Source organism: Salvelinus alpinus, chromosome 27, assembly GCF_045679555.1.
Source record: "Salvelinus alpinus chromosome 27, SLU_Salpinus.1, whole genome shotgun sequence".
NCBI lineage: Eukaryota > Metazoa > Chordata > Actinopteri > Salmoniformes > Salmonidae > Salvelinus > Salvelinus alpinus.
In genome coordinates, this window is record NC_092112.1 from 29,275,864 (window position 1) to 29,296,255 (window position 20,392).

The window sequence follows — 20,392 nt, forward strand, 5'->3', positions numbered from 1 at the left end:
AATGTTTCATTGAGTGGCTTGTCTCTCCCTAAGGGCCAGGCATTTTCCTGCTGCAGATAGCTCATTGGAGAGGCTGCTTTACAACTCAGTTTTTTTTCTCTGTAACACTAACGCAGACAATGGAGCCTCACAGTTCCCTGCTCGCTGATTGCTGTATATACTTTTTTTTATACAAAGCACGTCACGATGCATTGTGGGAGATTGGATTTCTTACAGAAAAAAAGGACATTCCATCACTAGAGAGTGGAGGACCCAAACTTTTAGAAAATGGTGATTGAGGGAGTATGTTGAGACTATTAAGTGTGAGCTCTAATCATAGCTACCATCAGTCCTAAACTTCCCCTCAGGGCTAGCATGTTGTTATCTCCAGGGATAATTTAGATTAGAATTATGATTGTGTGTGTTAGTTGCTTCAGAAAGAAATGTCTTCATTGTATTAATTTTGCTAAGTCATTTTGAAAGAAACCACCTGGATGTACTGGTTTGGAAGAACCCTTGTGGCTGAAGTGAATGTTTAGTTTAGGACATTGAAGTTTTGTTTTCTCCAAAGGAAGCTCCTCAATGAATTTCCATTTAATTAATCAACAGATAAGATTAACAGGCGGAGAACTTTTAAATTAGGTGCATAGAACTTCTAATGAATTTGGTGACCTGGGTGTTAGACCACAGTTATTGCTTCACCCACTCCCCTTCCATCCCTTTACCGTAAGCCTAAGGAAAATAAATATAGTCCTACCTTAAGCCTTTCATCCAGTCTCCATTGTTTAACTAATTGCTTTTAATTCCACATCTCTTATCTTGAATATGTCTGTGTTTTATTTACCCCCTCTCCTCCCTGCCTCCCTTGTTCCTTTCCCTTTTTCAGAACATCCAGCACAGGAAGTATGCGAGATGGAAGGCCACTTACATCCACAACTGTCTGAAGAGCGGTGAAACCCCACAGGCTGGCCCTGATGGCTATGAGGAGGAAACGTATGGTAAGGACTGATATTATATCAGCACTGCCACCCAAACAAACAGTGTCTCCCGTTAAGAAAATACCTCTTCTCCTGGCCTTTCCTTCAGGAGCCTTTAGACCCGCTTTCCTCCGTCTGGGTGACGTGGTACTTCAGTTAGTAAAGGTTAGCCGTCATTGTGCGCCTTATAGTGGCTTGCAAAAGTATTCACCCCCCTTGGCATTCACCCCCCCAAAGTCAGTACTTTGTAGAGCCAGCTTTTGCAGCAATTACAGTGGCAAGTCTCTTGGGGTATGTCTCTATAAGCTTGGCACATCTACCCTCTGGGATTTTTTCCATTCTTCAAAGCATAACTGCTCCAGCTCCTTCAAGTTGGATGGGTTCCGTTGCTGTACACCAATCTTTAAGTCATACCACAGATTCTGAATTGGATTGCGTTCTGGGCTTTGACTAGGCCATTCAAAGACATTTACATCTTTACCCTTAAACCACTCGAGTATTGCTTTAGCAGTATGCTTAGGGTCATTGTCCTGCTGAAAGGTGAACCTCCGTCCCAGTCTCAAATCCCAGGAAGACTGAAACAGGTTTCCCTCAAGAATTTCCCTGCAGCATCCATCATTCCTTCAACTCTGACCAGTTTCCCAGTCCCTGCTGATGGGAAAAACATCCCCACAGCATGATGCTGACACCACCATGCTTTGCTGTGGGGATGGTCTTCTCGGGGTGATGAGAGGTGTTGGGTTTGCGCCAGACATAGCGTTTTCCTTGATGGCCAAAAATAGCATTAATACAACAAAACTAATTCAAAACACACTCCTTTAGTTTACACCAAAGTTAAAGCCTATTAGCCATGTTGTCAGTCATAGCCTACTTTCTGGTGTAGTTCATCTCTTTTGTTAGGGAAGAGCAACGTCCCTCCCCTCCCGCCTGTTGTGAATCTGGGCCTCCCTCTGTAAGTGGTGACATCATGCAGGGTTATTCCCACTGAGGTGTAACATTGCCAAGAGAAAGCTGATATTATACTCTCTCCTCTCTCTCGTATTGTGTCTAACTCAGTCCACACGCATCATAATCTTATCACTGCATCTTCCTGTTTTTCACGTCTGCCAAACACCTCAGGAAGAGGGTGGCCCGCTGCTACTCGTCAAATGAAAATATGAAAACATGCTGCGGGGTGAAAATGGAAAAGAAAATTGGATGTGTTTCAATGATAAACAGTGACTGTAATTTAGGTGGTCATTTTGTAATTTCGACTTTGCTTTTGAGTCTTGAGTTGGTTGATTTGGTTTTACTGTATTTTGATATGGGATAGACTTTCAGAATTTTTGTATTCAATTAGGTTGTTTTGAGAAGCATTTTTTCTTCATTTTATTGCTTGTACTCTTACAACCAGTAATATTATTTTCTTATGTTAACACCTTTTATTTTACCTGTTTTAAAGTGGTTAAATGCGGAAGACACATTTCCGTTGAAGGCATTCAGTTATACAACTGACTAGGTATCCTAATGAAACATGTGGGAATAAATCTTGCTTTGTTTAGAGGCCACAGTAACTGTATTGTCTCGGATACATATTTCCTTAACTTTCCACTTCCGAGGAGGAGATGATTAGCAATGGGAAAGGGATGGAGGAAAACACTCTTGTTGAATTGATGGAAAACCAATAGGAAGCAACTTTGTTGATGAGCATATTTTCCCAGAGCTTCAACCATGGTGCTGAACCCTGGTACTGACATGTTCCGATGGAAGAGAGAGCGCGCCATGCTTCCATCTGGGTAGAACAAACAAGTGCAAGCTTCATGCCATGTTGCCCACCAGTCTAGTCGGAGAAGGCACGTTTGTTTTGTAGCCATGCCACCAAAAGATGGAAACTAGTACAGACGGATTCATTAACATTTCATAAGAAATATGGTCACATCTCAAATAACAAAGGTGTTAAGGGCAAAGTCTGGAAAGGGGTGACATTTCGGGAGAGTTTCTCTCCAATTTAACTTCAAAAGCTGCAAATACTCAACATTCAACATTCTCACGCTGTCATAGGCAAAGGTATCAATAATGTATTGAAGTTTCTTTTCTAGTCCATCATTGGATGGCTCTTTCAGAACACTCAGTACCTCTGGAGTCCCCAATGCCATTTTTGAGAGTGACTTTTGGCCAAGCAGAGGACTGTCATCAGCTCAGCTCTGATAAGAATCAGCACATATGTTTCGAGGCTACTTTGTTTGAATCTTATAATTGGGTTCGTAAATGTATAATTTATGAGAGTCCTTTGGATATTAGGAGAGTTTCAGTGCAGTGGATCAATGGTCTGTGATTTCAGAACTGAATGTAGATAGTGTCAGCAGTGCATTTCTTTTCAAACTTTGGGACTGTCTGTCCTATGCACATGGCAGCAGGCGACTCAAATGTGAAACAATATTCCGAGCCTATCCACACCCATTTAAAATGCCCATCACTCCCATCTGTTATTGGCACAAATCGAGATTAAGTGGACCATAAGCGAAAACGCTCAACCACTGATCCAGTCTCTCTGCCTCCTTTAACCAATTCAGACATAATGTGAGACTAACTGTGGCTTTATCTTTACTGTCTGTCTCTCACGTGGCTCTAATCGTGGGAGTTTCCTCTGATCCAAAGGGGGGGGGGGGGACATTTTATGGTTTTATCTCAGGGCAATCAAGTTCCCGCCCTGTAAGTAAGCAGGATACAAAGCTGCTTAGTGTGTGAGGCTGTGCAGGCCAGGCAGGGGGCGGCTGTGCTGTGCAGGGCTGGCTGGCCTGTGACAGACTGGAGCAAAGCAGGGGGAGTTAGGGGAGAGTGTCTGCAGGGAAACGATCCAGTTCCTGTTTCACAGCTCCATAGGGAGAGCTATCTCAGAGACCTGTTCTGGGACCAGCCCTCCCCTCCCCATCTGGGCCCTTGCGCACTCCTTCATATTATCCCTCAATACTCTGGTTCTCCCTATAGACTTGCCTTTCGTATCATGACAAATGCAGACGTACTGACATAAGCCAAGACGGTTTATTTGAGTTATCCCACCCATATTATTTAACTTAGAGTCTGGGGGTAAATGGGACAATAGGCTAGAAAAACACATATTGGCAGAGAAACTGGTTTTAAGACTGACACAGATGCATATTGTTGTTGGCGGAAAAATAAATTGGCACCCTTGCACTTTTCTTTGCTTAGAATTCCGTGGCATTATTTTATAGTATGAAGAATGCGACTCTAATGACGAGTTTTTTAAAGTCGCGTGAAAGCCATACACTCTGATTTGTTTTTTTTTGTGCAGGCTGAACACACTTCATCAGTCTCTCATTCACAAATTGACAAGCACTTGATAATGTCTTGAATTTATGGGCTGCATACACTTTGTGTGGCCGTAATGCCCCCTAAAAAAATCCATTCCCTTTGCAGCGAGTGGCCGTTGTGCCCTTGGGCTGAATATAATAATTATAATCACCTTCTCCCAGCTGCGTGCCAAAGCACCTCTCGCATAGCACTCCATCACGTGATCGGGTCTTTCTCACAGGCAACAAGTGAAGACCGACACATCTGGGACACAACTGCGCGTGTCCTTTTCCGAGGCGCATATTGAAGATATTGGAATAACTGTCCACATTTACTTTTCGTCAGCCTTCAAGATGAGTTGGCCTAACGAACAGCAAAAGCACTAGCATCTGTCAATCTACTATCCCCCATAGTACAACAGTTGACCTATTCTGTGCGAGAAATAAATATTCCAAACATAGTCTGGGACAGTTGTGGGATGTGATAGATCCCACATTAGTACAACCACTAGCATAAAAAAAATCTGTTTTAAGCAGTGAGCCTGACTGAACAGATGATAATGTTTGGCTGAAAATGTTGATAAACTATTAGGCTATTTCTTCACATTGTAAGTGCAGCAATGCGAACACGGCAGTAGGCTATACGCGTGAATGTTCCATTTGCTGAAAAACACCACTCTCAAAAGTGACCACAAATGCGATTATGAATGTAATGCTTTTATTATAAAGGTGAAAATGATCTTTCCCAAACTTGAAACTTGTGTACTGCATATGTACAGTTGAAGTCGGAAGTTTACATACACTTATGTTGGAGTCATTAATACTTGTTTTTCAACCACTCCACAAATTTCTTGTTAACAAACTATAGTTAGGACATCTACTTTGTGCATGACACAAGTAATTTTAACTAACTTTAACTAAGTAACTCAGCGCATCTGCTAGACATCATGGGAAAATCAAAAGAAATCAGCCAAGACCTCAGAAAAGAATTGTAGATCTCCACAAGTCTAGTTCATCCTTGGGAGCAATTTCCAAACGCCTGAAGGTACCATGTTCATCTGTACAAACAATAGTACACCAGTATAAACACCATGGGACCACACAGCCGTCATACCGCTCCGGAAGGAGACGAGTTCTGTCTCCTAGAGATGAATGTACTTTGGTGTGAAAAGTGCAAATCAATCCCAGAACAACAGCAAATGACCTTGTGAAGATGCTGGAGCAAACGGGTACAAAAGTATCTATATCCACAGTAAAACGAGTCCTATATTGACATAACCTGGAAGGCCGCTCAGCAAGGAAGAAGCCACTGCTCCAAAACCGCCATTAAAAAGCCAGACTAAGGTTTGCAACTGGTCATGGAGACAAAGATTGTAGTTTTTGGAGAAATGTCCTCTGGTCTGATGAAACAAAAATAGAACTGTTTAGCCATAATGACCATTGTTATGTTTGGAGGTAAAAGGGGGAGGCTTGCAAGCCGAAGAACACCATCCCAAACGTGAAGCACTGGGGTGGCAGCATCATGTTGTGTGGGTGCTTTGCTGCAGGAGGGACAGGTGCACTTCACAAAATAGATGGCTTCATGAGGGAAAAAATGGTGTATATATTGAAGCAACATCGCAAGACATCAGTCAGGAAGTTAAAGCTTGGTCGCAAATGGGTCTTCCAAATGGACAATGACCCCAAGCATACTTCCAACGTTGTGGCAAAATGGCTTAAGGACAGCAAAGTCAAGGTATTCGAGTGGCAATCACAAAGCCCTGACCTCAATCCTGTAGATAATTTGTGGGCAGAACTGAAAAAGCGTGTGCGAGCAAGGAGGCCATACAGACAGACTCAGTTACACCAGTCCTGTCAGGAGGAATGGGCCAAAATTCACCCAACTTATTGTGGGAAGCTTGAGGAAGGCTACCCAAAACGTTTGACCCATGTTAAACAATTTAAAGGCAAGCTACCAAATACTAATTGAGTGTATGTAAACTTCTGACCCACTGGGAATGCGATGAAAGAAATAAAAGCTGAAATAAATCCTTCTCTCTACTATTATTCTGACATTTCACATTCTTAAAATAAAGTGGTGATCCTAACTGACCTAAGACAGGGAATTTTTACTAGGATTTAATGTCAGGAATTGTGAAAAACTGAGTTTAAATGTATTTGGCTAAGGTGTATGTAAACTTCCGACTTCAACTCTATGCCAGTTAGGCTCTACACCTGTTGTAAATCCCCTGCATGGAGCATCCAAATCACTAAGACCACCCCTGTCTATGTGTAGGACATCATGAAATCAGCTGATTATCAAGGTCTTTTGGAGTGCAATGTTCAATCCAGTGTCCAAAAACTGTGTCTGTGTAGAAGGTAGTGGATCTTCCAGAAGGACACCAAACCCAAACACACATAAAAAGCACCCTGGAATGGTTCAAGAAGAAACGCTGGACTGTTCTGGAGTGTCCAGCGAAGAGTCCTGACCTGAATCACATCCAAAATCTATGGCGAGACCTGAGATTAGCAATTGGTGGAGGGCACCCCTCAAACATTGAAGAATTAGAGCAGTCTGTTTCTAAAGAGTGGGACAAATTGCCAGTAGAAGGGTGCAGCAAGCTCATTGATGGCTACAATAAACATTTTTTGGCAGTTATCTTGGCCAAAAGCTGTGCAACCACGTACTAGCTCCAGGGTGCCAATAATTTTTTCCATGTACATTCTTCTACCTTTTTAAATGAAATTGGTTCTGCAATGTTGAAAATCCAATAACAAGGTGTGGGGAACAAAAGTTTTTCAATTTCAACTTATTTTAGAAGAAACAGAATTATTTAAGAAAAGTGCCAGCTTGCCGATATGTTTTGCCGCAACTGTATATGAAAATGTGTTATCGTCTGTTTTTCATTCATCTCACACTTCCTACAGTATGTCCTAAGTGGTGTCAAATATAGCACATAGAATGTTTGATTTTTAATCTCTGAAAATACACTACATGACCATAAGTATGTATGTATGTGGACTGCTAGTCGAACATCTCATTCCAAAATCATGGGCGTTAATATGGAGTTGGACCCCCCTTTGCTGCTATAATGCCCTCATCTCTTCTGGAAAAGCATTCCACTAGATTTTGGAGCATTGCTGCAGGGACTTGCTTCCATTCAGCCATGAGCATTAGTGAAGTCAGGCACTGATGTAGGGCGATTAGGCCTGGCTCGCTGTCGGTGTTCTAAATCATCCCAAAGGTGTTTGATGGGTAGAGGTCAGGGCTGTCTGCAGGCCAGTCAAGTTCTTCCACACTGATCTCGACAAACCATTTCTGTATGGACCTCGCTTTGTGCATGGGAGCTTTGTCATGCTGAAACAGGAAAGGGACTTCCCCAAACAGTTGCCACAAAGCACAGAATCGTCTAGAATATTGTTGAAAGCTGTAGCGTTAAGATTACAGGAACTAAGGGGCCTAGCCCAAACCATGAAAAACAGCCCAGTACCATTATTCCTCCTCCACCAAACTTTACAGTTGGCACTATGCATTGGGGCAGGTAGCGTTCTCCTGGCATCCACCAAACCCAGATTCGTCCGTTGGACTGACACAAATGTGAAGCGTGATTCATCCCTCCAGAGAAAGTGTTTCCACTGCTCCACTGAGTCCAATGGTGGAGAGCTTTGCACCACTCCAGCCGATGCTTGGCATTGCGCATGGTTATCCTAGGCTTGTGTGTGGCTGCTCAGCCATGGTTACCGATTTTATGAAACTCCAGACGAACAGTTATTGTGCTGACGTTGCTTCCAGAGGCAGTTTGGAACACGGTAGTGTTACAGTCGGTTCCGTTCTGTGAGCTTGGGTGGTCTACCACTTTGCGTATGAGCCGTTCTTGCTCATTTACGTTTCCACTTCACTGTAACAACACTTACAGTTGAACGGGGCAGCTCTAGCAGGGCAGAAATATGACACTGACTTGTTTGAAAGGTGGCATCCTATGACAGTGTCATGTTGAAAGTCACTGAGCTCTTCAGTAAGGCCATTCTGCTGCCAATGCTGTGTGCCTCGATTTTATACACCTTTCAGCAATGGGTGTGGCTGAAATAGACGAATCCACAAATTTGAAGGGGTGTCCACATACTTTTGTGTATATATAGTGTATGGATGTAATATAATATTTTCTTTAAATTAAATGTGGTCACTCCAAAATATGTTTTGAACATATTACTTTTAATGAGTCTAAAGAATAGGTGCCTTACCCATTTTAAATGGAATTTCCTTCTTTTTTTTCTTTTTTTCTTCAGTACTGGATTTAAGCTTTTTCTTCTGGGAATTGGCTCACTGTGCTATATAAACATATGGTGCATATCGTAGCTCAAAGACAGAGTAGATCACTTTTTCCAATTCAAGCTGATTTAAATTCAGTACACACAACACTTATTCAAATCATGTTTTTGTCTGAATAGACTTTTAAAGTAAAATATGTTTAGTCTGCTATACATCACTAATCAAGTACTTGTATTTTAATCTTAGGCTTCATCTTTGCATAACAAAACTTAGGCTAATGCTTTGTGTTTTTCCACAACTGTTCCTATGTACTGTATGTACATCGTTCCATTTGAGCAGTATGTCGGCACTCGGCACATTGCCCCGAAGTGGCCATTTAATTCATCTCAGCCAATCCGTGCCAAGAAGCTGTCGCAGTGTGTTGGAAGCTCAGATCCACTTCCATAGCTGTAGGGTTTCCTGTAACATTCCTTTGCATCAGTGGTTGCATGAAGGAAAAGAGTGGCTCCTTGGTGACTCATTCCTCATGTTGCATGAGGAGAGGATGGCTGGTCTGGGACTTGGTGCTGCACGGTCTGGGACCTGGTGCTGCACGGTCTGGGACCTGGTGCTGCACGGTCTGGGACCTGGTGCTGCACGGTCTGGGACCTGGTGCTGCACATAGTTTAAACTTAAAGCATACCGACGGTCTGACTCCTCAATGAAAAATGAACTAAACTAAACCGATTTTAGATTAAGGCATATTGCGAGTTGAAGCATTAGAAGTAAAATCCACATGATTGAAAGATAATGTGGGTGATGTTTGGAAGGGAATTACTAAGATAAAGTGTAGCAGTCTGATGGGCTTTGACTAAAAGTGTTTCGAGCCTGACAGAATTGTAACACGTACTTAGACATTTGCATTTGTGTCATTTACCAGATACTCTTAACCAGAGCGATTTACACTTAGTGCATTCATCTTAAGATAGGTTGAACATCCACAAATCACAGTCATAGTAAGTAAATGTTTCCTTAATAAAGTTGCGATCAGCAAAGTCTGAGCTAGTAAGGGGGGGGGGGGAGTAAAGTGCTTAGTTCACAATTCTTGCATTTATTAATTTTTTTGCTCTTGGATTATTTAAGATACTCTTTGAAGAGGTTGGGCTTCAGATGTTTTCAGAAGATGGGCAGGAACCCTGATGACCTAGCTTGAATTGTTATAGTTCCTAGCCATATTGAGTCAGCCTCTGATATTGTTGCCACAGCACGGCAATGATGTAACTCAGTGGGTAGTCTACCAGCATGTTCATCTGCGGAAAATAGATTTTATTGCAAAGATTTATAGATGTATACCTCATGTAGCTAACACTCAGTCTTGCATAAGTTCTGCCTCATCAGATGTCTGACGTGGTATGGGGTCGGTGTATTGTCATCTTGAAAAAATGTTAGGGTAAATCTACAATATGAGTTCCCTGACAAAAGTCTGAGGGACTACAAACTACACTTTTTGTCTTCCTGTCTCCCAAGATGAGGAGTATGGTGCTGAGGGTGGAGGGGGACCGTCGTACCAGTCCTCCCAACCTGCTCAGCCCCAGTCTCCACCCCATTCCCAGCCCGGCTTTGGGGATCCAGACCAGGGGCCAGGGTCCATGGGGGGTCCCCCCTACCCTCAGGGTCCGGGGTCCATGGGGGGTCCCCCCTACCCCCCCACCAACTACAACAACATCCACATCCCTCCTGGAGCCCACTGTCCAGCTAACACACCTGCAGGTAGAGTATGGGACCTCTACACACCACCCTATCACTCAGCAGAGCCTCAGGAAATGCAATACCATCAGAATCTATAGGACCCATATGGACTCTTGATCAATTCCTCTCTGCAGTCTTGCTATGTCATTACAATCCTGATCAGCAACCAACAGCTTAATTTGACTAATTCTTCATCTGACCATTGGGAAAGTTTTCACAAACCTGATGTATAATAGACTAGTGTTCTTGAGTTGAAGTTAAGACAAATTGTATCCACTGGCATAACTTGAGTACAGCTTAGCTCAAGCCCGTGGGATAAACTTTGCCATTATACCCGTTTTTGTATATTTTGGCATGGTCGACAAGCATAGAAAAGGGGCCTAAACATTTTTCCTTTGCAGCTCTTTGTGAGCGGAGGGACAGTATTGTGTATATGAACCCTAATGACTGCTTTCTTTGTGGCTGACTTGGGTGTTGTCACATATCACCCAGAAAACAGTTACCTCACACAAAGCAGCCAACACTGTCATTTATAACAGCCCCACCAGATAATGACCAACTAGATATGTTTGTTTATTCATTCTCTAGTGGTTATTATTAATATGTCACAGGCTCATTAAAGTAGTTGTTGATGTAACATGGACAGTCAAGATGTATTCCTTATTGACTCAGGCTTGGCAGGCTGTGGTACCAGAGGTCTGTCTGTCTGCCTTCTCTCTCTCCACCTTTTAAAGATCAAAGCCAAAGCAAAGCCAGGGGTGAGGGCAGGGGGTCAGTGAGAGCAGGGTCCACTCTGAGGCTCAGATAGGGTGCTTTTCCCTGGATGCCCAGGGCCTGCCTGTGTCCTCTGTGCCTGGGAGCTAGTAGGCTAATCACAGATGACACAGGCAGGGCCTGGGCCTCAGGGGGAAAGCATTCTATCAGAGCCTCAGTGACCCATCTCCACCCAGTGACCCCTGAGTTTCTCTGGTGCTAATTGAATCAGGGGCGGCACACTGCAGACTCCAGGACCTGCAAAACAAACACATGAAAATAGCTGCACAGATTTCCCCTGTGGCCTCCCTTGTTTTTTTGTACCTATGTATCTGGAACCTCTCAATGCAGGTTTTTGGGGGGGTCTATAAATTGAGGCGCAAAATTTACATTGCTCCAGATTCCATCAAATCTGACCTTGTTTTCATTATAGTTTATCAGTAAATCGTCCATTTGGCTCGAGTCAGAAACTCTTTTGGAATTTGAATGTAATGAGGCCTGAGCAGCTCTCTAACAGCGTTCAAACCACTTCTCTTCTTTATACATCATAAAGTCATATCACAGCGTTAGCCAACACATTTCTTGGTTGTGGCGTAGCAGAAGTTGAAAGTGCCCTGTATGGTTTTTCCTGGACTCTAGAGGATCTGGGTGGACTAGAGAGAGGTGGACTAGAATAACTCTGCCCTGTTCCCCTGTGTTGTTTACAGGAGAGCCCATTAAACCAGTGCCTGTTCCCCGAAGCATTCCGGTGGTCGACCCCTCACTGCTGAGTGCCACTCAGGAAGGTAAGGACAGGGACGGCATAGTACCCCCTTCCCTTCCCCAAGCACCCTGGGGCTCACCACACCCACACCCCAAAACCACCATGCCACACCTGCTGTCCCACAGACCTCTGTGGAAAACCCTGACTGCTGAGTTTTTACAACATGAAGCCCCTGCAGCTCATCTGAAGTGGCCGGGATGAGATGGTTCCCCTCTTGGCTGTGAGGAGACGAAGGGGGGGTGAGGGAAGGAGAGGGAGACTGGCAGGTCTCCTCATAAAACTGTTTATGGAAAACAGACTGTGGCCTCTCGGTTTCCAGCACTGGTGGGAAAAATATGACCACAGACAAACCCAAATAATCAGTCTGTGGCTGATGAAAAGAAAATGACTACATGAACAATTGCAGTGTCATAGCAATGCGGCTTTAATAAATCGTAATGAATAGAGAGCAGAATACACAGCATTGGGTTGGCATGAGAGGTGATAATTACATGGCTTACTCAGCAAAGTCCAGTTTAATAGTGTTGTAGGACGTATGTATGGGGGAACATTACCAAAAACACTGAGGCAAATGAAACATTTTCTCTGCTTGAAGTGTATAGAATAAAAGTGTCCAGTATAATATAATTTACAAAAAGCAGATCACCCATAATCTGGATGGATCTAATCCTATTTTAAGTGGTGAGTTAGAGTTTCTGTAGATTCAAGTTCCTTCAAGTTCCTAACCTTTCAAAGCCAAGCAAAATAAGAGTATAGGGTCTGGCTCCAGCAGATACCTTCTCACGCCACAGACGCTGTTAGACATACGAGATGTTGATAATTCGTTTTACTTGAGACAGGAGACCAAGTGGAGACATAGGACGAGGTGGATAATTGTATAATAAGGCCGTTTTATTCAAGTGTAAAGATATTAGGCAAAGCGTGCAGCACGGCTCTTTCTGTCTGATTTGTATGAAATCGTCCGGAAGAGAGAGCGCTCTACACAGTACACACAGATTATATAGACAACTAGTAAAGTAGGTTGATCTGAAGTCTGGCCTTCCGATTGGTCGATCTGGGTCGTGGGTAATCCTGTTCGGCCTGATGTCGACGTTCCATTGGTTCCTGAGATTGTTCGTTGTCTGGAGCTCCAACCCTGAGTTGTGAGTGTCTGAGTGATTGTCATGGGGGAGGGAAGTTGTGGGTGTCGTGCATGTGTCCAATGAGTCCAGCATATGTCCAATAGAAAGAGGGAGTGTGTATATTGTGTCAACCATAGCTAATGTTGAGAAGTTGTTAAAACAAGTTACCAATATCTAATACAATTCCTTACAGAGATGAGACCAAATTCTCGAATAGTGCCAGATAGGATGATGCGTTATCTCGACCAACAGCACGGGTGGTGAAATTACATTTAGATTTAGAAGCTAGTGTGTACTAGCTGTCTGCTAGCTAGCTACAGTGTCCTAGCTAGCTAGCACGTAATACTTAGCTGCACAAGCAACAGTGGTTAGCGTAACGCCCTGGACCAGATTTAGTGCGCTGCCTGGTATGTACGTAGCACACTGACACCCTGGTACGAAGCTACTGACTCACGCGATACACGAGACCAACAAATGTCTACAGGTTGTGCCCGCACATACCATTTGAGACACAAAAATACAATTTGAGATGCATGCGCTTTGAGGTTCCCAGACCATGCGGCGTCAGTACGCATTATCTGAACCTGGATGCTTCTCAAATAAGACTTTCTAAGTACTGTATTTTGACATTCTCTTTCTCTATTTGAGACAGCGTTAGGCGACGTTGAGAGTACAGTCTTTGACCAGACCATTTATTCTGCCCCCAAATATTAAGTACAGTAACCACCCCTCAGAGCTGTGCAAATCTTTTCTCAGATGGAACCCGCGTTTTCGTGGTGGTATATTCTGAAGGTCAAAGGTTATAAAATGAACAAAATGCCCACCAGCATCTGCCATGACTTAATGCAAGTGTTCAGAATCTACCAACCTCAGTCTTACCCTATAATTTAAATGGCTGGTGGTAAATAGGAGCTTCTTGTGGCAAGCCACAAATACATTGCTTGCCATGCTACTAATGCATAAGTACATTCTGCCTGTAATGTCTCCTTTTTAAAAAAAAAAAAATGGGGCAGTCACTGGTAGACAATGCTAGATTCTGGAAATTTTGTCCATGACCATATTTCAGTGTATCAATCACTGTGGTTGAGGAGTGAAAAGGTAAGCGACTATCATGAATCATGTTAAATTATTTTCGTACAGATTTTGTTATCCTCTATTTTTAAACAGCTGCAAAACCTCATGTTTTTGTTCAATGTCCACACTAATAAATGGGCATTAACATTAATTTGAATATACAGTTGAAGTCGGAAGTTTACATACACCTTAGCCAAATACATTTAAACTCTGTTTTTCACAATTTCTGACATTTAATCCCAGTAAAAATTCCCTGTCTTAGGTCAGTTAGGATCACCACTTTATTTTAAGAATGTGAAATGTCAGAATAATAGTAGAGGAATGATTTATTTCAGCTTTTATTTCTTTCATCACATTCCCAGTGGGTCAGAAGTTTACATACACTCAATTAGTATTTGGTAGCATTGCCTGTAAATTGTTTAACTTGGGTCAAACGTTTCAGGTAGCCTTCCACAAGTTTCCCACAATAAGTTGGATGAATTTTGGCCCATTCCTCCTGACAGAGCTGGTGTAACTGAGTCAGGGTTGTAGGCCTCCTTGCTCGCACATGCTTTTTCAGTTCTGCCCACACATTTTCTATAGGATTGAGGTCAGGGCTTTGTGTTGGCCACTCTAATACCTTGACTTTGTTGTCCTTAAGCCATTTTGCCACAACTTTGGAAGTATGCTTGGGGTCATTGTACATTTGGAAGACCCATTTGCGACCAAGCTTTATCTTCCTGACTGATGTCTTGAGACGTTGCTTCAATATACAGTGGGGCAAAAAAGTATTTAGTCAGCCACCAATTGTGCAAGTTCTCCCACTTAAAAAGATGAGAGAGGCCTGTAATTTTCATCATAGGTACACTTCAACTATGACAGACAAAATGAGAGAAAATAATCCAGAAAATCACATTGTAGGATTTGTAATGAATTTATTTGCAAATTATGGTGGAAAATAAGTATTTGGTCAATAACAAAAGTTTATCTCAATACTTTGTTATATACCCTTTGTTGGCAATGACAGAGGTCAAACGTTTTCTGTAAGTCTTCACAAGGTTTTCACACACTGTTGCTGGTATTTTGGCCCATTCCTCCATGCAGATCTCCTCTAGAGCAATGATGTTTTGGGGCTGTTGCTGGGTAACACGGACTTTCAACTCCCTCCAAAGATTTTCTATGGGGTTGAGATCTGGAGATTGGCTAGGCCACTCCAGGACCTTGAAATGCTTCTTACGAAGCCACTCCTTCGTTGCCCGGGCGGTGTGTTTGGGATCATTGTCATGCTGAAAGACCCAGCCACGTTTCATCTTCAATGCCCTTGCTGATGGCAGGCTTTGTTACTTTGGTCCCAGCTCTCTGCAGGTCATTCACTAGGTCCCCCCGTGTGGTTCTGGGATTTTTGCTCACCGTTCTTGTGATCATTTTGATCCCACGGGGTGAGATGTTGCGTGGAGCCCCAGATCGAGGAAGATTATCAGTGGTCTTGTATGTCTTCCATTTCCTAATAATTGCTCCCACAGTTGATTTCTTCAAACCAAGCTGCTTACCTATTGCAGATTCAGTCTTCCCAGCCTGGTGCAGGTCTACAATTTTGTTTCTGGTGTCCTTTGACAGCTCTTTGGTCTTGGCCATAGTGGAGTTTGGAGTGTGACTGTTTGAGGTTGTGTACAGGTGTCTTTTATACTGATAACAAGTTCAAACAGGTGCCATTAATACAGGTAACGAGTGGAGGACAGAGGAGCCTCTTAAAGAAGAAGTTACAGGTCTGTGAGAGCCAGAAATCTTGCTTGTTTGTAGGTGACCAAATACTTATTTTCCACCATAATTTGCAAATAAATTCATTAAAAATCCTACAATGTGATTTTCTGGGGGGTTTTTTCTCATTTTGTCTGTCATAGTTGAAGTGTACCTATGATGAAAATTACAGGCCTCTCATCTTTTTAAGTGGGAGAACTTGCACAATTGGTGGCTGACTAAATACTTTTTTGCCCCACTGTATCCACATAATTTTCCTTTCTCATGATGTGATCTATTTTGTGAAGTGCACCAGTCCCTCCTGCAGCAAAGCACCCCCACAACATGATGCTGCCACCCCAGTGCTTCACGGTTGGGATGATGTTCTTCGGCTTCCAAGCCTCCCCCCTTTTCCTCCAAATATAATGATGGTCATTATGGCCAAACAGTTATATTTTTGTTTCATCAGACCAGAGGACATTTCTCCAAAGTACGATCTTTGTCCCCATGTGCAGTTGCAAACCTTAGTCTGGCTTTTTTATGGCGGTTTTGGAGCAGTGGCTTCTTCCTTGCTGAGCAGCCTTTCAGGTTATGTCGGTATAGGACTCGTTTTACTGTTGATATAGATACTTTTGTACCTGTTTCCTCCAGCATCTTCACAAGGTAATTTGCTGTTGTTCTGGGATTGATTTGCACTTTTCGCACCAAAGTACATTTATCTCTAGGAGACAGAACACGTCTCCTTCCTGAGCGGTGTGACGGCTGCGTGGTCCCATGGTGTTTGTACTGTACTGTTTGTTTGTACAGATGAACGTGGTACCTTCAGGGGTTTGAAAATTGCTCCCAAGGATGAACCAGACTTGTTAAGGTCTACCATTTTTTTCTGAGGTCTTAGCTGATTTCTTTTGATTTGTCCATGATGTCAAGCAAAAAGGCTCTAAGTTTGAAGGTAGGCCTTGAAATACATCCACAGGTACACCTCCATTTCACTCAAATTATGTCAATTAACCTATCAGAAGCCTCTAAAGCCATGACATAATTTTCTGGAATTTTCCAAGCTGTTTAAAGGCACAGTCAACGTAGTGTATGTAAACTTCTGACCCACTGGAATTGTGATACAGTGAATTATAAGTGAAATAATCTGTCTGTAAACAATTGTTGGAAAAATGACTTGTCATGGACAAAGTAGATGTCCTAACCGACTTGCCAAAACTATAGTTTGTTAACAAGAAATTTGTTGAGTGTTTGAAAAACGAGTTTTAATGACTCCAACCTAACTTCCGACTCCAACTGTACACAAAAAACATTCATTTTGAATTACACCATTCAATTTTTGTTAAGTTCATGTTACCACAAATGTTTTTTAAACCTTTTTGAATTCGGAGGATATTATAAAGGCTTAGCATATGTGTTTAGACCAGAGTATGTGAACGGAGTTGAGCTCATCGCTCACGGAGCTGTGCTCCATGTTCTTTCCAACAGCTCCACTAAAAAATCTTCCTCGCTCACAGGAAGAAAGGAAATGCCGCTCCATTCATTAAAATCACCATTTAACTAAGATCCATCTGTTTTGGTGACTATCTGGACCAACCATTTGATTTTGAAGTATTGAAACCAAACCATGTGATTTGAATTTAAAGTATTTTAATAAACAACATGAAAAGGTGCCTGTAAGAATCGCGCATCATTTCAAATGTACTCCACACACAGAGATGCGTACAAAGCTCTCCCTCCATTTGATAAATCCGACCACAACTCTATCCTCCTGATTCCTGCTTACAAGCAAAAATTAAAGCAGGAACCACCAGTGACTCGGTCTATAAAAAAGTGGTCCGGTGAAGCAGATGCTAAACTACAGGACTGTTTTGCTATCACAGACTGGAACATGTTCCGGGATTCTTCCGATGGCATTGAGGAGTACACCACATCAGTCACTGGCTTTATCAATAAGTGCATCGAGGACGTCGTCCCCACAGTGACTGTACGTACATACCCCAACCAGAAGCCATGGATTACAGGCAACATTCGCACTGAGCTAAAGGGTAGAGCAGTCGCTTTCAAGGTGTGGGACTCTAACCCGGAAGCTTATAAGAAATCCTGCTATGCCCTGCGACGAACCATCAAACAGGCAAAGTGTCAATACAGGGCTAAGATTGAATCATACTACACCGGCTCCGACGCTCATGTTATGTGGCAGGGCTTGCAAACTATTACGGACTACAAAGGAAAGCACAGCCGCGAGCTGCCCAGTGACACGAGCCTACCAGACGAGCTAAATCACTTCTATGCTCACTTCGAGGCAAGCAACACTGAGGCATGCATGAGAGCATCAGCTGTTCTGGACGACTGTGTGATCACGCTCTCCGTAGCCGACGTGAGTAAGACCTTTAAACAGGTCAACATTCACAAGGCTGCGGGTCCAGATGGATTACCAGGATGTGTGCTCCGGGAATGTGCTGACCAACTGCCAGGTGTCTTCATTGACATTTTCAACATGTCCCTGATTGAGTCTGTAATACCAACATGTTTCAAGCAGACCACCATAGTCCCTGTGCCCAAGAACACGAAGGCAACCTGCCTAAATGACGACAGACCTGTAGCACTCACGTATGTAGCCATGAAGTGCTTTGAAAGGCTGGAAAAGGCTCACATCAACACCATTATCCCAGAAACCCTAGACCCACTCCAATTTGCATACCGCCCAAACAGATCCACAGATGATGCAATCTCTATTGCACTACACACTGCCCTTTCCCACCTGGACAAAAGGAACACCTATGTTAGAATGCTATTCATTGACTACAGCTCAGCCTTCAACACCATAGTACCCTCAAAGCTCATCACTAAGCTAAGGATCCTGGGACTAAACACCCCCAGGGCCGCCCCCAGGTGGTGAGGGTAGGTAGCAACACATCTGCCACGCTGATCCTCAACACTAGAGCCCCCCAGGGGTGAGTGCTCAGTCCCCTGCTGTACTCCCTGTTCACCCATGACTGCATGGCCAGGCACAACTCCAACACCATCATTAAGTTTGCAGACGACACAACAGTGGTAGGCCTGATCATCGACAATGACGAGACAGCCTATAGGGAGGAGGTCAGAGACCTGGCCGGGTGGTGCCAGAATAACAACCTATCCCTCAACGTAACCAAGACTAAGGAGATGATTGTGGACTACAGGAAATGGAGGACCGAGCACGCCCCCATTCTCATTGACGGAGGTGTATTGGAGCAGGTTGAGAGCTTCAAGTTCCTTGGTGTCCACATCACCAACAAACTAGAATGGTCCAAACACACCAGACAGTTGTGAAGAGGGCACGACAAAGCCTATTCCCCCTCAGGAAACTGAAATGATTTGGCATGGGTCCTGAGATCCTCAAAAGGTTCTACAGCTACAACATTGAGAGCATCCTGACTGGTTGCATCCCTGCCTGGTACGGCAATTGCTCTGGCTCCGACCGCAAGGCACTACGGAGGGTAGTGCGTACGGCCCAGTAATTCACTGGGGCTAAGCTGCCTGCCATCCAGGACCTGTACACCAGGTGAGGAGGAAGGCCCTAAAAATTGTCAAAGGCCCCAGCCACCCCAGTCATAGACTGTTCTCTCTACTACCGCATGGCAAGTGGTACCGGAGTGCCAAGTCTAGCACAAAAACGCTTCTCAACAGTTTTTTTCCCTCACTTTAACTATACATTCATGTACATACTACCTCAATTGGCCCGACCAACCAGTGCTCCTCGCACATTGGCTAACCGGGCTATCTGCATTGTGTCCCGCCACCCACCACCCGCCAACCCCTCTTTTACGCTACTGCTACTCTGTTCATCATATATGCATAGTCACTTTAACCAAATCTACATGTACATACTACCTCAATCAGCCCGACTAACCGGTGTCTGTATATAGCCTCGCTACTGGTATTTTCACTGTCCTTTTTATTGTTGTTGTTATTTCTTTACCTACCTATTGTTCACCTAATACCTTTTTTGCACTATTGGTTTGAGCCTGTAAGTAAGTATTTCACTGTTAGCGACTTCTTCTCCGAGCCTCTCTGAAATATACAGTGGGGAGAACAAGTATTTGATACACTGATGATTTTGCAGGTTTTCCTACTTACAAAGCATGTAGAGGTCTGTAATTTTTATCATAGGTACACTTCAACTGTGAGAGACGGAATCTAAAACAAAAATCCAGAAAATCACACTGTATGATTTTTAAGTAATTCCTTTGCATTTTATTGCATGACATAAGTATTTGATACATCAGAAAAGCAGAACTTAATATTTGGTACAGAAACCTTTGTTTGCAATTACAGAGATCATACGTTTCCTGTAGTTCTTGACCAGGTTTGCACACACTGCAGCAGGGATTTTGGCCCACTCCTCCATACAGACCTTCTCCAGATCCTTCAGGTTTCGGGGCTGTCGCTGGGCAATACGGAATTTCAGCTCCCTCCAAAGATTTTCTATTGGATTCAGGTCTGGAGACTGGCTAGACCACTCCAGGACCTTGAGATGCTTCTTACGGAGCCACTCCTTAGTTGCCCTGGCTGTGTGTTTCGGGTCGTTGTCATGCTGGAAGACCCAGCCACGACCCATCTTCAATGCTCTTACTGAGGGAAGGAGGTTGTTGGCCAAGATCTCGCGATACATGGCCCCATCCATCCTCCCCTCAATACGGTGCAGTCGTCCTGTCCCCTTTGCAGAAAAGCAGCCCCAAAGAATGATGTTTCCACCTCCATGC

At 43.5% G+C, this 20,392-nt stretch overlaps 1 protein-coding gene across 1 annotated transcript in view; it reads left to right on the forward strand.

The window, feature by feature from the left end:
• Positions 1–20,392, forward strand: part of LOC139556360 (vacuolar protein sorting-associated protein VTA1 homolog) — a 48,735-nt gene that overhangs the window by 24,929 nt on the left and 3,414 nt on the right. The window contains exons 5-7 of the mRNA XM_071370252.1: positions 866–977; positions 10,002–10,244; positions 11,684–11,761. Coding sequence (XP_071226353.1) covers positions 866–977; positions 10,002–10,244; positions 11,684–11,761 — 433 coding nt within the window. The remainder of the gene's footprint in view (positions 1–865; positions 978–10,001; positions 10,245–11,683; positions 11,762–20,392) is intronic.